We start from the raw sequence: 14,945 nt of genomic DNA on the forward strand, positions 1-14,945 counted from the left end.
TTTATTATTTGGTAATATGCCAGGAAGTTTAACTGCCTTACTTTTGGTGAACATGGAAAGGCTTCATCATTTCTATGAGGAGACATACACTCACCGACCACTTTATTAGGTACAAGTTGTTAGTGCCAAGAAAATATCCCCCACACCATTACACCACCAGCCTGAACCATTGATACAAGGCAGGATGGATCCATGCTTTCATGTTGTTTACACCAAAATCTCACCCTACCATCTGAATGTTGCAGCTGAAATCATGGCTCATCAGACCAGGCAACATTTTTCCAATCTTCTATTGTCCAATTTTGGTGAGCCATCCAGTAGCCTCAATTTCTTGTTCTTAGCTGACAGGAGTAGCACCCAGATTGGTCTTCTGCTGCTGTAGCCCATCTGCTTCAAAGTTTGATGTATTATGCATTCAGAGATGATATTCTGCATACCTTGTCTGTAACAAATGGTTATTTGAGTTACTGTTCCCTTTCTATCATCTCAAACAAGTCTGCCCATTCTCCTCTGACATCAACAAGGTATTTCCATCCATACAACTGCCACTCGCTGGATATTTTCTCTTTTTTGGACCATCCTCTGTAAACCCTAAAGATGGTTGTGTGTGAAAATACCAGTAGATCAGCAGTCTTTGAAATACTCAGACCAGCCCGTCTGGTACCAACAACTATGCCAAGTTCAAAGTCACTCCCCTTTCTTCTTCATTCTGATGCTCGGTTTGGAATTCAGCAAGTCATCTTCACCATGTCTACATGCCTAAATGCACTGAGTTGCTGCCATGTGATTGACTGATTAGCAATTTGTGTTACCAAGCAGTTAAACAGGTATACCTAATAAAGTGGTTGCTGAGTGTAGATGACAGGAGCCACATAGAGGAGGTCAGTATGTAGTCTCCCTAAAATGTAGAAGCACCCTTGTAAAAACCACCAATGGTTAGCAGTTTGGGTCATAATAGGATCCTTTTGTAATGCAAGGTGACCATGGTTTCTATTGTTTCATTAATAAATGACATTTTTAAAACCTATCTAATAACAGCTATAAATCCTCTGTACATACAGAATAAACACTTGGTACAGTCTACTCTCTAGAAAACTCCTTGTTGTTTTGGAAATACTCTCTAACTGCTTACAAGTTGAAGAAGCTACACACCGTTAACCAGCCTTATATTACATTGGAACTCTTAACGTTCCACATCTTAATGGAAAGTGTATGTCTTAATGGATTGTGCACTTGTGCAATTCTGAATGTCATCTATTGAAGGTGCAATCAAGAATTGTATATTAAAGTACTAATCATGTTGTGTGTGTGAAATGTAATGGTACCGATCCATCAGGCAGAGCCTAGCTGCCTCCATCTGCTCAGTCCTTTGTTTAGTAATGCAAGAAGATAATAACTCGCCAATGCATCATAAAGAGCAAGTTAAACGTGATATAAATGCATGTACATCCTCTGGCTTTAATGTTTAGCAGCTGTGTTGTCTTACTTAAGCACAACTCCACATATAGATATATCATGCTGAAACGGCTCCCTTGTGCCATAAAAAAGGGAGTTTACTCCCACAGGGTCCATTATGAGGTTCTATTTTTCTAAAATGGCTGCAGCTAACTCCATTTTCATAGTCTCATAGGACTGAAATCGGGGTGGTCTAACTTATTTTCCTGCCTGAGGCTTATATAAGATGGTGGTATACACAAAGCTCACAACATTATGTAAATTAGAGTGGTAAAATCATCCAAAAATAGGTGCTATAGCATTAGAAGGAATAATATATCAAAAAGTCAGCTCAAAAATATTCCTTATTGCACTATGATGCAATATCATACATATACACTTCTTAGTTGTTATCAATAAGGAATTAAGCATAAAGCAGTCAGATCTCCTTTTTTATAAAATCACACAATTTATTTTATAACTTTTTTAAAACCATAATTAAAAAACGTTTATATATCTCAGTCAAAGGTTCTTCATTGGGATGTGTTATATCTCAGTGCGAGATTGTGTAGTTTGGAAGGGCAATACTTACAGCATCCGATAAGATGAGTACGTACGCTCATGCGTTATTTAGTGGTTAAGGTATCTAAAGTGTATCTAAGGTCAAAACATTTTTGGAGTAAAGTAGGAAAGGATTAAGTCCCTGTTGTTTTTATTCTGTCATTTTTGTCCAATTGGGCAGACTTTCCTTTACTTCCTGCTAAGTAGATAGAAGAGTAAGGGTTCATTTACACTGCAGCTGATAAACTCATGTTCAGGAGCTTTTCTGTGTTTTTTTCAGCAGCCCCTGAACTCTCCCTAATGTTTTCCTGTGTGTCCATGTACACATCGTTGTTTACAGTCGTTTACAGGCAGTTGAGTTTACAGTCGTTTTTTTGAAAGCACCAAACTTGCGTTCAGGAGTAGATGTTATCAGAGTTCAAACACCAAACGCTTGTAAATGCGTGTAAACGTATAAGCGTTTGCATTTAGAAGTGTTTTTTAACTGTTCCATATCCAAATGCTGTCCAGAGCCTTTTTTCATCATCAGAAATGCATGCAAAGTGTTCTCCATGTATTCATGGACCTAGTACGCCAGTGCAGTCAATTCTTTTGCGTGACGGAAAAAATGGTAGAATGTGCTGCATTAGGCTCATGATGGGATCCATAGTGAATACAACCAGAAAAGATAGGTCTTCTCAACACATATTGCTCTCTCTGCTTCTGCTCTCTCTATTTCTCTCAAAATGTCTAAAATAGTTAATCTTTTACTGTTTTTTCAGTGCATTCTGGGCATTTTGGAACGTCTCCTGATGTTATCTTTAAAAAACACTTCCAAACACGCATTAAACATGCATAAACGCGGTATGCAAACGTGGCTAAACAGACTTTTTTTAACCTACGTTTTCCAGCAGTCAGTTTCCATCGTTCAGAAGTGTTTTCCAAATGTCCCGTGTACATAGAGCCTAAGTGGGAGCAAATCATTCTAAATGAGGGAATTTTCTCCTTTGAAAGTTGTCACTGGAACAACTTATGTCCAGTGGTAAGGGAGCTGTGGACTAGGACAATATAAATGTTAGGTGATAGATTAAGGGGTACATTTATAAATGTTTTTACACAGGATACATACAGTGCTCACTCAGGATTCACAGATTTTTTTTACTGGAATCAACTGTAAAAAGTTAAAATCCTGAGTAAACGTTCAACGAATCTTGTGTGAAAACATTTATAAAAATCTTAGATTGTAATCTCCAAGGAGCAGGGCCCTCCTAACCCTCTTGTATTGAACTGTATTGTTTCTGTATTGTCTCCCGTTATATTGTAAAGCGCTGAGCAAACTGTTGGCTCTATATAAATCCTGTATAATAATAATAATAAAGGATTTTGGCCAAGGGTTCGGGTTTAATTTTAAAGGGTTAGGTCAGGGGTTTGGGCTACACGTAGAATAAGAGTTAGGGTTGTCTTTTCGAGCTCATACTAGAGTTACCGTTATGGGTTTATTTAGAGCAGAGCTCCTGCTTTTTTCCCTGGTCACAAGGCAAGGTTCCATCCTCCAACACCGGTATTGCTGTAGGGATCAGATGAAGATACAAGAGCACAGCAGGGGATGCAGGCATCTGGCACTGCTGGAGGTGTCAAATGTGAAAGACACCAACAGAGGCTGCAACACTGGAATAGATGGTAGTATATTACTTCTTCTTGTACAGAGAACCATTACTTGGATCATTTTAATCTCTGACAGAGTTTCTTTAAAGCGTTACTAAACCCACAACAGTAAAATCAGTCTGTATATGCAGTAAAGCATGCTTGTTATACTCACTGTGGAACCTAAGGGGTTAATCCTCTGCATTGTGTAAAAAGGCTGTTTGATCCTCTCTTCTCCGACCCTCCGCTTCTTCCACAGACCCCAATCCATCTGCTTATAGTACATAGCCCTAGGAAACACTCAGCACATGCTCTGTTTGGTGTTTTTTTTTTTTTTGGGGAGGGTGCATGTGATCAGCATAGGGCCAATAAGCACCGTCCAGACAGAGGGTCGGGGGTTCTGCATCCTCAAAGGACAGTGAGAGGAGAGTGAAAACGTCTCCTACAAGCTTTAACCAGTGCTCATCGGACACTGATAGAAGTCACAAGACTGCTATATACTGCTGAGGGGAAAAGGTATTTAGCAGTTTACATTTACAAATGTTATTGCATTTCCATGTTCTCTGTACTGTGGAAGACTGAATATAGTGAATGCAGGGTCCTGGGTTTAGTAACACTTTAAGGGAATGGAAGATGACTTTTAGATTCATCCTGCGAAGGTCTGTTTGTCAAGCTTGCTATCTCTGAAGAACCATATTTATATCATTTGCAGCCTGGGGTTGGTTGTGCTAAAGTATATCCTTTCAACCTTTTACCAGGAGTTCAATTCTCCTGAAATATTCCTTGTGTGTCCACTATTTACCTGAATCATTTTATGACAGCTTATACATCAACACACATTGCTGACCAAATCTTACTTGTCATGTGCATGGCAAAGGCTTTTAATAAAAAAGATATAAAATGATCTACATTCTTTCTTGCATAGTAAAAGAAAAATGTCATATGTTTTGCAGTTCAAATGTCCATAAATAGCATACTACAAAATTATGATTTTTAAAATCATTTTGGGAAATGTGTTTCCGATATACAAGTAATGTTTCCTATTTTATAAATTCTGTACTTTTGCATAATTATCATGTATTGTTAGGCTAGGGACACTTACTGTGTGCTGAGAACGTGCGCAAAATTACGCACGTTCCTAACACGCTATTGAACTACTCTTCAGCAGGCGCATGGGGGTGCTATTGATTCCTAATAGCACCTCCACGCGTCAGCAAACTGCAAGCTTTTTTGCACATGTCAAACTGCATAGTGCTGCAATACCATGCGGTTTGGTGCGGCGTTATTTAAAAAAAAAAAAAAAGGCTCAAGGACTTCTTTCCACGTGTTGTAGGTAGGGCAGCCTATTGACATGAATGTGCTACTAAACATGCAAAACACAGTCGAACAGATGTGAACTGCAAGTTACATGAAATAAATTAAAATAACATTTATAGCTCAGATGAACTTTCAGTTAACATCAGCCAAGTACATTCTAGATGCATCAAAACAAAAGTTGATCAGAGTCTTACAGTTTTTCTTCTTAAAGTAGCTACAGCCTGAGTAGAAAAGCCTGTCTTCTACCAGCATGCTGCAGAGGGTGGCACTTGCTGTCTGTGGTGAAGCAGTGATCTCCCTTCAGAGGTTCAATACCCCCTTGCTGAGTCAAATCTATAGCTCTACAATCAGAAAATGTTTGTGCTTCCTGCAGATGGTGGAGCTCAGGTTCTGATTCAGTAATGGGTGTACTGGACCTCTTCAGAGATATGACTAGTTAGCCACAGAGAGCAAGAGGAACACTCTAAAGCAGCGGTTCTCAACCTGGGGGTCGCGACCCCTTTGGGGGTCGAACGATTATTTCCCAGGGGTCGCCTAAGACCATCGGAAAACACATATTTCCGATGGTCTTAGGAACCGAGACACCGCTGCAGTCTCCGGCGATGTGTGGGCGGGATGATACGCTGCTGTCACCTGGCCACACCTCCGGGATCGCTCAGCAGCTCTGCCTCCTCGCCGCTGATTGGCCACCGGAACTGTAGCTCAGGAGAGGCACACAGGCAGCCAATCACCGGCGAGGAGGTGGAGCTTGGAGAGGAGGAGCCGAGCGGCAGCGCGCGTACATCAAAGAAGACCGAGGGAGCTGCCGGAGCGAGTGAAGAGGAGAGCGGCCAGAGAAGGAAGACAGCTGACAGGTAAGTGAGAGAGCAAGCCCAGGCTGGAGCAGGGGTCAGCAAAGTAAGTATCATTGGTGTCAGTGGGAGGAATAGTGCCCCATCATTTGTGTCATTAATACCAACGATGGGGCACTATTCCTCCCCCCACTGACACCAACGATGGGGCACTATTCCTCCCCCCACTGACACCAACGATGGGGCACTATTCCTCCCCCAACTGACACCAATGATGGGGCACTATTCCTCCCCCCACTGACACCAACGATGTGGCACTATTCCTCTCCCCACTGACACCAACGATGTGGCACTATTCCTCCCCCCACTGACACCAACGATGGGGCACTATTCCTCCCCCCACTGACACCAACGATGGGGCACTATTCCTCCCCCCACTGACACCAACGATGGGGCAGTATTCCTCCCCCCACTGACACCAACGATGGGGCACTATTCCTCCCCCCACTGACACCAACGATGGGGCACTATTCCTCCCCCCACTGACACCAATGATGGGGCACTATTTCCCCCCCCCCTGACCCCAATGATGGGGCACTATTCTCCCCTCCACCACACTGACATCAATGATGGGGCACTATTCCTCCCACTGACACCAATGATGGGGCACTATTCCTCCCCCCACTGACACCAACGATGGGACACTATTTCCCCCCCCCCCCCCGACCCCAATGATGGGGCACTATTCTCCCCTCCACCACACTGACATCAATGATGGGGCACTATTCCTCCCACTGACACCAATGATGGGGCACTATTCCTCCCACTGACACCAATGATGTGGCACTATTCCTCCCACTGACACCAGTGATGGGGCACTACTCCCACTGACACCAGTGATGGGGCACTACTCCCCCCACTGACACCAGTGATGGGGCACTACTCCTCCCACTGACACCAATGATGGGGCACTACTCCCCCCACTGACACCAATGATGGGGCACTATTCCTCCCACTGACACCAATGATGTGGCACTATTCCTCCCACTGACACCAGTGATGGAGCACTACTCCTCCCACTGACACCAGTGATGGGGCACTACTCCCCCCACTGACACCAGTGATGGAGCACTACTCCCCCCACTGACACCAATGATGGGGCACTACTCCCCCCACTGACACCAATGATGGGGCACTACTCCACCCACTGACACCAATGATGGGGCACTACTCCTCCCACTGACACCAATGATGGGGCACTACTCCTCCCACTGACACCAATGATGGGGCACTATTCCTCCCACTGACACCAATGATGTGGCACTATTCCTCCCACTGACACCAGTGATGGAGCACTACTCCTCCCACTGACACCAGTGATGGGGCACTACTCCCCCCACTGACACCAGTGATGGAGCACTACTCCCCCCACTGACACCAATGATGGGGCACTACTCCCCCCACTGACACCAATGATGGGGCACTACTCCTCCCACTGACACCAATGATGGGGCACTATTCCTCCCACTGAGACCAATGATGGGGCACTATTCCTCCCACTGACTCCAACGATGGGGCACTATTCCTCCCACTGACTCCAACGATGGGGCACTATTCCTCCCACTGACACCAACGATGGGGCACTATTCCTCCCACTGACACCAACGATGGGGCACTATTCCTCCCACTGACACCAACGATGGGGCACTATTCCTCCCACTGACACCAACGATGGGGCACTATTCCTCCCACTGACACCAACGATGGGGCACTATTCCTCCCACTGACACCAACGATGGGGCACTATTTCCCCCACTGACACCAACGATGGGGCACTATTCCTCCCACTGACACCAACGATGGGGCACTATTCCTCCCACTGACACCAACGATGGGGCACTATTCCTCCCACTGACACCAGTGATGGGGCACTATTCCTCCCACTGACACCAGTGATGGGGCACTATTCCTCCCACTGACACCAGTGATGGGGCACTATTCATCCCACTGACATCAGTGATGGGGCACTATTCCTCCCACTGATACCAGTGATGGGGCACTATTCATCCCACTGACATTAGTGATGGGGCACTATTCCTCCCACTGATACCAACGATGGGGCACTATTCCTCCCACTGATACCAATGATGGGGCACTATTCATCCCACTGACATCAGTGATGGGGCACTATTCCTCCCACTGACACCAATGATGGGGCACTATTCCTCCCACTGATACCAACGATGGGGCACTATTCCTCCCACTGATACCAACAATGGGGCACTATTCCTCCCACTGACATCAGTGATGGGGCACTATTCCTCCCACTGACACCAACGATGGGGCACTATTCCTCCCACTGACACCAGTGATGGGGCACTATTCATCCCACTGACATCAGTGATGGGGCACTATTCCTCCCACTGATACCAACGATGGGGCACTATTCCTCCCACTGATACCAATGATGGGGCACTATTCATCCCACTGACATCAGTGATGGGGCACTATTCCTCCCACTGACACCAATGATGGGGCACTATTCCTCCCACTGATACCAACGATGGGGCACTATTCCTCCCACTGATACCAACAATGGGGCACTATTCCTCCCACTGACATCAGTGATGGGGCACTACTCCTTCCACTGACACCAATGACATGGCACTACTCCTCCCACTGCAAAATTACAGTTATGAAGTAGCAATGAAAATAATTTTATGGTTGGGGGTCACCACAACATGAGGAACTGTATTAAGGGGTCGCGGCATTAGAAAGGTTGAGAACCACTGCTCTAAAGCATGCTGGCAGAGGACAGGCTGTTTACTCAAAAAAAAAAACCTGTAAGAAATTGAACACCCTTTTTCTGTTGATTGTTGCTCCTGGAATGTATTTAGCTGATTTGAACTGAAGATTTAGTGGAGCTTAATGGACTGCTGTGAGACTTTTGAGGAGATTATTAGAACGGAAGATATTTAATAAGCAAGCTGTCATAGCATCATTTTCACTTCTGCCCAGAAGTCTATAAAACTACTGATAAGAGTCACTTTCCTTACACTGAACAGCAAGTTGCTTAACTGTCAAATATGTCATGTTCTGCATTTAGAATGTTGGGACTTTTATATGCATGACTGTGAATGTTATTTTTTTCACCCCCTGCAGGTCTAACTTGTCTGGCAACCTCCCTTAGGGAGGTGATCCAGAGTTAAACCCCATGTGTTTTTTTTTTTACTACTTTACTCAGCAACAATAAACTAGTCTTAAACAGCTTTGTAAAAAACAAGACAAAGCCTCCAAATCCCCACTGTTACACCCCAAAGTTATTTTGACAGGCCAGGTTCCAACACTCATTGTTAGTGTTGAAGCTTGTCCTCTTCTTCCCCCCTCCAACACATATTGACCCATCACTATGATCGGTTTTGTAACTGACCAGTAGGTATGTGCAGGAGGCAGAAGAGGTGACTCTTTGCTAGTCAGTACGGCTCTGACTTTGGGTTTGACGACCAGGGCAACAGTTTTTTTAATTAGGTGACAGATTTGCTTAAGTGACATTAAGCCCTCATGGCCCAAGACAGCTATGAATGCAGCCCAACACAAAATCATAAATTTACTTAACAATGTTGAGTTTCTTTTTTTAATTTTTTTTTGAAATAGTTTTCCACTTAGTGAACACATGCGGCAGAAGAAAATTTTGACAGTGTCTCTTTACTGGATTTTTATAAGTTTTACCTCCGCAAAAAAAAATATCCTACTCTTTACACCTTATTTTAGTCATCAGTTTTCACCAACAGCTTTATTTGTGAGCAACTATTTTCAAGGATGAAGTGCACGAAGGGCAAAATTAGAACCAAAATATCTGAAAAGCACCTTAAGAATTAATTGAGAATTGTTACATCCATCGAACCAGATATTAGCAAAAGTTTAGCAAAAACTGTCAAATATCGCACTAGTTTTCTGTTGCCCTCTTTTACTTTTATAATTTAAAAAATAAAAATTAATTTATTTTACTCACATAGGTACATTATCTATATCAGTGATCGTTAACTTGTGATCTGCCTAACTTTTTCTGCTCATCAGCTATCCTTATTGTTAGTGTGTTTTATCCTATTCTTCCAATGAGACCCAGGAAAGTCATAAGGTTTGACACCCTTGACTATGTTCTAGTTTAAGCTAATGCCATGACCACTGTCAAAGAACATCTACACACAATCTCCTGCACTCAAGTGTGATACCAATATTGCGAGTGGACACTCTCTATTCCAAATATCTTGAGACTACCAACAAAACATCAGATCTCAGGTACTCGCTGAGTCTTGCTCCACTCCTCAGATAAAGGTGATCTGTAGGCAATACATGCAGAAAGACAAAAAGAGGGTGCACCAGCCTAGTGCATAAATCTTGACACTATTTAATTGAAAGATATAAAAATGAGGTGCTTACTGTATACTCACAAATGGACATAAGAAACACTCAGCACAAATATCCAGGAAAAGAACAGGTAGAACCACTGTGCATGCCTCCAGGTAGACTGAGAGGACAGACATTGGCTCATAAGGCTAACTTTCATCTATCAATCACATGAGAACCAGGTGAATCCACCATAACCATCTTGCACATTTCCATACACCATCATGAGTTTAAAACAACTAAACAATGAGCAATAATAACCCCCATGCTTATAAAGATGTAAAAGGCTCCTTTTTAGATGACCAGCAGTTGTGGCATCAATTGGATATGTTTAAGATGGTTATGGTGGAATCACCCAGTTCTCATCTGATTAGTAGACGATGGTTACCCTAATGAGCCAATGTTTGTAGAACCTGATTAGTATCATTTACCTGGCACCCCTTCAACTCGAGGTGTGACTAGTTTTCATAGCCTTAACACATAGATCAAGAAGAGGGGGCACCCTCAAACACACCAGGGTCTGCAGGCCCTTGTGGGGAATTTTCCTCGATATTTGTGATGAGCCTTTTCTTATGTCTGTTTATGAGTATAAACACCTAATTTGTATCTTTCAAATGAATAATGTTATGGTTAATGTACTAGGCTGGTGCCCTTTCTTTTTGTCTTTTTTCCATGACCGCTGTCCCAGGTTTCCTGTTTCAAGGTGGCTCCTTTCTCTTGCAGTGCCCTACTGAGTCACCCTTGCATGCAGGTACTAGATTTGTGTCTCTCTGCACTGTGTGCCTCAAGAGAAACATACAGTCCTGTAGCCTAGGATGGCAAGACACTCCCCTGCTCTTCCCTCCTCCTCCCCCTTCTTTTCTACAAGCTAAATACTGGCTTGCAGACTGCACTGTCAACTGTTAAAGTGTTACTAAACCAACAACAGTAAAATCAGTCTGTATATGCAGTGTCTTCAGTGCGCACAAAATGCGTTGGGTGTTGCCGCACTTGCTGACATCACGTTGCCAAAGGTCGGAACGGCGGTCATCTTGTGGTGCAATATTCCTCATAGGAGAGGGTCCAGCTGTGTTTTTTGCCCTTGGCTGAGCATCCTTTGCAGAGGCTTTATTGCTGTTACCTGTACCCAGATGAGATGTGCTTACATGCTGTTTACCAGTAGATGTCTGGTGAGTGTACATCTGACACAGGTGGTGGATTCCCTATTGGATCATTTTACAATATTTCACCGTGATTGCCATACTTATATCCTTATGGACAATTTATAGCTCTTACTCCATTGATATTTTATGGACTTTGTATATTCCCCCCATTTTTATGCTGCACTTTACTGTTCACATTTATTAAATGATTTATTGAACATTTTTTATATTTGTTTTTTACATGCTGCACTTGACTGTTCCGCTAAAAAAAATGTCCGCATGACTTTGCACTTATGCCAAGGGTGTAGCCACCCATCAAAGGAATTTCTCCGACTCACCCTAATGTTGGGTGTGGATTCTAAACCAAATATTGCTTATGAGAAAAAGGTTAGCAGCTGACTAGAGCAGAACTGCCAAAAAGAAGGTATATTATGAATCCTACGCGGACTAAATCTTCACCATTATAGTAGATACAAATAGTTTACTTTATTTAGATTATGATAACCATGGGAAGGTTAGGCATTATGGACACGGTGAACACACAGTCAATCACAAAAATAAAATCAGTGAATATAAAAACAAAAAAAACATCCTGCGCATTCACTTAGCTGCATTAATTAAGTGGCTGGGAAAACCGTTATAGGTACATGAAGGAAACAACCTTCATTTGTGGAGTATAGGGAGTCCGTGATAGTAGTATTCAGAATGGTTGAATCTTCACATTTTCTAGTTCCTGTTGTTATCCAATATTGGAAATATCTTTGCACTTCCCTTATATATTCATCAATGTTGAATGGTGGGGTAATAAGTAGTGGAACTCCTGAAGGATACATGTGTGCAATAAATATAAACTCTGGAAAGAATCACCAATAAGGAGTTGTTACCTATACCTTGGTGCTAGCTGCTTTATAGTTCCAGTGCTCACCTACGCTTGATATTTGTATTGTTTACATACAGTTCTTCTCCCCGACGGAGATACTCGGCAGGCAATCACCGGGCCCTGGCAAGTAATCAGCAGCCGAGACCCGGTGATTGACAGCCGCAGCCGCAAATGGCAAAATCACGTGTATATATATATATATGTGTGATTTTGCATTTCCATCACACACACACATATATATATATATATATATATATATGCGATTTTGTGCACCTGTGCTGCCTTGTAGCAGTATATCTGCTATAGGGCAGTAGGGAAGTGGTTAATTGGTATAAAATATGTAAGCCAGTATATTTTCTATCCATAAGCATTTATTCCTTCGCAGCTTGTAAGAAACCACTGCATTACTTGCTTGCAAGGGGAACAGATCCTATGACTATTATACCATAAGAACTAGCCTAGCACAGACTATGGGGTTGATTTACTAAAACTGGAGAGTAAAAATCGGGTGCAGTTTACAAGGAATTATATATTGGTTAACAAGAACAGCACATATTGTAAAATGGTTTACTTCTTAGGCTGTGAACATTTGTATACGCCGCATGGTAATAATACATGTTGACTATAGGTGGCTGCATATTGTAATGGAGAACCATGCCAAATGTATTTGTACTATATATTGTTTGGACCTTGATTGGAAACCTCAATAAAAACTTTATTGGAAAAAACAAATTGGGTGCAGCTCTGCTTAGAAACCAATCAGCTTGCAGTTTTTTGGTCAAAGCTTAATTGAACAAGCTGAAGTTAGAAGCTGATTGGCTACCGTGCACAGCTGCACCAGATTTTGCACTCTCCAGTTAAAGTAAATCAACCTCTATATCTCTCCTACACTTATCTCTGTGTGATTTCCCACACCACTGAAGATATATGATGATTTCTGCTGGCTATATAATATAACTATATCCGGTATCCATAATTTGTATGTCAAGATTGCAGGTTTCTATAAAAGTATTTATTCATTAAGAGGTAGCTTTATTTTTGTGAATTGTACTTGAATAATTTGAGAACTTTTCTCCTGACTTCTCACCGCCTTTTATGTTTTTGTTGACAAGCATATTCTAGCATGAACTTTTTTTCTTTTTGTGTTTAAGAGAAGAGACCTTTTGGCAAGTACTCTGATTACACTCCTTATGCCAGTCCCTGGCTTGCATCCAGTGTGATTGCTCAAGGGAGTGTCTTTTGTCAGAAACCTGATAGACTCACTTGCTCTAAAGCATCTGATAACGGAACCCTTAGATCACTTTTGTGACAGGAAGATGAATTACATGAGATGCTCTGAAAACTGGGATGAATGGGACAGAGGTTGAACTTCCCAGCAGTGGATGTCATAAAATCTGTGTTTCTATCAAGCGATGATTAATAGTGTCCCTCTAAAAGCTCTGTTATGATAAATAGTGCCTGTCTACAAAAGGTTATCTGTTAGAGTGTCACTGACAATGCCATGAACAGGTATGCTTGCTTCTGATTTGCTCTTCCTAATTAAATGTCACCCCTCCCTTTATGTCTCTCCTGTATCCTTTTGTTAAGGTCCACCATCTGCCCCAGATAATCCAATTTCTACAGTCAATGAAACATCGGTCATTATGGAGTGGAGCCCCCCTGAAGATTCAGGGGGCCGAATGGACGTCACATATAACATACACTGCAGAAGGTGCCTTTTTGAAGGACAAAAATGCAGCCCATGTGGAAGCGGTATCCATTATATTCCTAGACAGTTTGGACTGCCTCATCCTCGTGTCCTCATCACTGATCTTCTTCCATATACCAACTACACATTTGACATTGAGGCTTTGAATGGTGTTTCTGAGATGAGCTCTGGACCTAAACACTTTATTTCTGTCAATATTACTACAAGTCAAGTAGGTAAGACCTCAGATTGCTTCTTCACAGATGACATAACTTGGTGGACACACAAAATTGGTAGTATTCTAATACACATTATTTTTCTTTATTTTTGTCAGTGGTATAATATGTCCCTTCTTTTTCCTGGTTCCCAAAAGGACTAACTGGGTCCTGAAATCACATTAATGTCTATATGTGAGCAAAAACCCAAGTGGTTTGAGGGTAGCGAAAGTAACTCCACAATTTATTTGGAATACTAAAGAAATTACAGCACTCACTGACGATTTTTTGCAAGATCATAAAAAATACAGACTTTGGTGAAATTTGTCAAATAAAAATATCTAAACAGGACTAAGGTAATTTAAAGTGTCATTATTCACAGAACTTATCACCAAAAAAAGATGGACAATTGGTCTAAAAAGTTTAGGTCAAACCCAGATCTCCTTGATTAAAGTACCCTCAGACTGATGATGGAGTCTGTCCAAAACTAATCTCTCCACAGCAAAGATCTTAGTGCTTGAAATTTTGGACCATGAATGAGGGGTTTTACCCTCCCTGTTTTGAGTTTATTCTATATAGTGGACTATGTACAGACACAGTGCTGTTTTGCAGGTCAAAGAATGAAATTCAAATGTGAACTGTAGAAAAGCAAGGAACTATGTCAGGGTGACCTAGAAATATAGGAAGCCAACAGGTAATTCACGTCTACATGTAACAAAAACTAACGTTGTTTGGAGTACATTGGTTTATCAACTCTGTAAAGTGAGCCTGTTGGATCACTGTACAGAGTTAAAGCAAGTAATTCTGCCTAAGATTGGGCACTATAGGGTTTCAGATCCTACCTTTATTAGCGTGAAAACCCTCTGTGTCATTGTGCCACACTGATTC

The 14,945-nt window shown here is 42.3% G+C and overlaps 1 protein-coding gene across 3 annotated transcripts in view; it reads left to right on the forward strand.

Moving 5' to 3' along the window:
* LOC149467286 (ephrin type-A receptor 3-like) overlaps window positions 1-14,945 on the forward strand; it is a 267,500-nt gene that overhangs the window by 124,557 nt on the left and 127,998 nt on the right. For all 3 annotated transcript variants that reach the window (XM_089671959.1, XM_089671961.1, XM_089671960.1), the window contains one exon: window positions 13,743-14,078. In XM_089671959.1, coding sequence (XP_089528085.1) covers window positions 13,743-14,078 — 336 coding nt within the window. The remainder of the gene's footprint in view (window positions 1-13,742; window positions 14,079-14,945) is intronic.

The sequence above is a fragment of the Staurois parvus genome, unplaced genomic scaffold (assembly GCF_062004578.1).
Source record: "Staurois parvus isolate SC_StPar_1 unplaced genomic scaffold, SC_StPar_1.0 ptg000116l, whole genome shotgun sequence".
Lineage (NCBI taxonomy): Eukaryota > Metazoa > Chordata > Amphibia > Anura > Ranidae > Staurois > Staurois parvus.